General features: G+C 30.7%; 1 protein-coding gene across 1 annotated transcript; it reads left to right on the top strand.

The window, feature by feature from the left end:
• Positions 1-2143: 2143 nt before the first annotated feature.
• On the top strand, positions 2144-2744 carry LOC117117292 (the record flags this gene model as incomplete). Its single annotated transcript, XM_033261551.1, has 2 exons — positions 2144-2322; positions 2530-2744. Coding segments are annotated over exons 1-2 (378 nt in total), but the record flags the coding sequence as incomplete, so codon positions are not given.
• Positions 2745-3095: the final 351 nt, after the last annotated feature.

Here is a 3095-nt window from a genome sequence, read left to right as displayed (position 1 = left end):
GAGAGAGAGAGAGAGAAAATGAAACAACTAACTTCAATAGTGGACTTTTAAAACACTTATTTATTAATAACTCGGATTTTTCTGCCACTCCTGTGGCCTTCATCAGTGAGATGATTCTTGCTGATATAAAAAAAAATGCTATAACTAACATTTGGCCAACTTACTATACGGTTCAATTATTATGGTCTTAAGCAATGAACTATATATGCCTTTGAAAATATATACATATACTTTTTGTTTTGATATTTATTGTTCAAGTTTGTCGTATCTTCGAAAATTAAATAATTTTAATGATAATAATAATCGTATCACAAATGGTATAATTCCTTGACCATGAAAACATCATTTTAGACATTTCAAAATTCTAATTTTATATGGTTTACAATCTAAGATTAATAAATATAGGTTTTGCATAGCATCTATTTATGAAATTCAAGATGGCATCCAAAAATAACCTTAAATAAAATACTGTAGTTCCTATCAAAGCTGAATTTCCGTTACAGTTACGTATAATTAAGACCTCATACAATGTTTGACCTGAAATGACCATTAACGACCTTAAATAATCTATTTATGACAATTTGACCATGTCGACATTGATATAATATTCATTTAATCATATTTTTAGACATTAGAATTATAATTCCAAGTGGTTTAATTGCGGAAGATAAATATATATAATAATAATAATAATAATAATAATAATAATAATAATAATAATAATAATAATAATAATAATAATAATAATAATAAAGTAAATCATTTGATGAAGAAATTTACCTTTATTTGTGAATACATAAACGCAATCCCTGGGACATCTCCAAAAACAACATTAATTTAAGGAACAATTTAATAATAATAATAATAATAATAATAATGATAATGATGATGATGATGATGATGATGATGATTTCGATGATGATAATAATAATAATAATAATAATAATAATAATAATAATAATAAATAATAATAAAGTAAATCATTTGATGAACAAATTTGCCTTTATTTGTGAATACATAAACGCAATCCCTGGGACATGTCCAAAAACAACATTAATTTAAGGAACAATCACCCGTGTGAACATTGCTCTTATTGCACAGAATATGATAATTTGCACGTTAGGTCTGTACACAAGCTTGCACAGAGTCTTTGAGATAGGGGCAAACTACTGAGATCTAAACAATGTTTAACAACGACTATCAACAAACGCCAAAGATTAGTATTGTGAGTTCTAGCTATACACCTTGAAAAGCATGGGAAAACTGGTTGATTGAGTAGACTCAAAAAATCGAGGTGGTTTTACGTTTTAACTGAAAATAGCAGTATGGCTACTTGCCACCTGGTAATTTTTCCCTCGGATTTTTTTTTAACTCGGGGATTTTCCCCCGGCTGTCTTCCGCCACTATTTTCCCGAGGTATTTTTCCTAGTTTTTCCACTGAATGACTCTTGCTGCATTCGAAATATTGATGAAGCCTGATAAGACACGTGTAGAACCGTTATTTTAAAAAGTTTGCATCCGGATGCACTAATTAAACTACGGGAAGGGAAACAGGAAATCTCTTTTTAAAATACTTACTCTTTTGGCTGATGAATATTACACCCATATTTAGCTGCATCAGCTAATACTCGAGCAGAAACACCAATATTATCTCTGTTAAGTAGCAACGACCGGGAGGACGTGATGATTTTATTACTTCCACGCCTGCTCTTCTATATCAGCGTGATCACTGGGAAAAACTGAAAATTCCCAAGATTGAGTCTAAAAAAATGAATAAATGAAAATTTTCTGGAAGACCCCCGCATTCCCCTCCCCTGTAGCGCCGCTATTGGGTGTATACAGGATATTGATATGTATTCTGTACTTTAAGTTACAGAATTTTAATGTTTGCAGTGCCCTAATATTGTGTTAAATCACCAAAAACATTATAACGAGTTGTTTCATGACTCAGCTGTTATCTTTGGCCAGTGATATCAACTAAAGTAATATGCTGGATCTTTAAACAAATGAATTAAGAACTAAGGATATTTGAAAAATAGACACCTTTAAATGCACTAAAATAAACGTTATCAAAATATTCCGGTTTTCTCAGTCATTCCTATTTTTCGTTCACAGACTCACCTGTATTTTCATTTAGTGGAGAATCATTTTCCTTAGTCATGGATAAGAAAGAACAAGTTGTCCTGCAGAGTATATACAAGTTGAAGAAAATGAAGAGTTATCACACCAAAGATGCCATGCACGAATTGAAAATTATATGCGATTACTCCTTTGATGTTAGAGAAAAAATTGGAGTAACATTAGTTGAAAAAAAAGCTGCAGGTATAAATAACATTAAGAAGAAGAGCTACCAAAATTTCAATTTCATGAACTACAGTTTTTTTCTCCAAAAAACTGCAAACTGCATAAGACATTTACAAGCATTTAATGTACCTTTTATAATTTATACAAATATATATATGTATAAATTTTGCTTTAAAAAATTGTACTGTATTTATAATTCACTCTCGTTTATTTGTTTTTTTCCAGGTCTGTTTGTGAACATTTTGAAAGAATGTTTCAAACATGGTTTCATCGAGAATGACAGTATCTTACATCCTGCAGATTATGCCGTAGACGCTGTGATTAACTTCAGCGACGGTAGCAATGAGTTTGCTACTTCTCTTGGATTAGAGGGCATGGTTAAGTTATGTGTTGACATCTTGGGCTCATCTGCGTATCAACAAAAAAATCATAAGTCAGAAGTAAATTTATGATTGTAGAATATTTTATTAATAAGATAACACTGTTTCCTGATTTTATATATAAACAAATAGATATATCAGATGGAGAAACATATGGGTAGCAGCTATAAAATCGTAGTAATTATTAATATTCAAATTAGATTTACTGCGTATAAAATTGATACTGACACGCTATCATATCACCCAAAGATGAAGTCAGTCTGAATGTAAATACTGTCTCGAAAGAAGCCCATTTTTCTTAATTATAAGCTCATTTTCAAGATGGGCTTCTTTTTGTGATTACTTTTGCAAACTGAAAAGAGGGGCTTCTTTTTTTAATGGGCTTATTTTCGAAATTAAGCCCACGGGGCT

This window comes from Anneissia japonica, unplaced genomic scaffold (genome assembly GCF_011630105.1).
Source record: "Anneissia japonica isolate Jap-2015-1 unplaced genomic scaffold, ASM1163010v1 scaffold175725_len3095_cov79_single, whole genome shotgun sequence".
NCBI lineage: Eukaryota > Metazoa > Echinodermata > Crinoidea > Comatulida > Comatulidae > Anneissia > Anneissia japonica.
The sequence above is the reverse complement of the archived record's forward strand: the minus strand, read 5'-3'. Positions and strand labels throughout refer to the sequence as shown.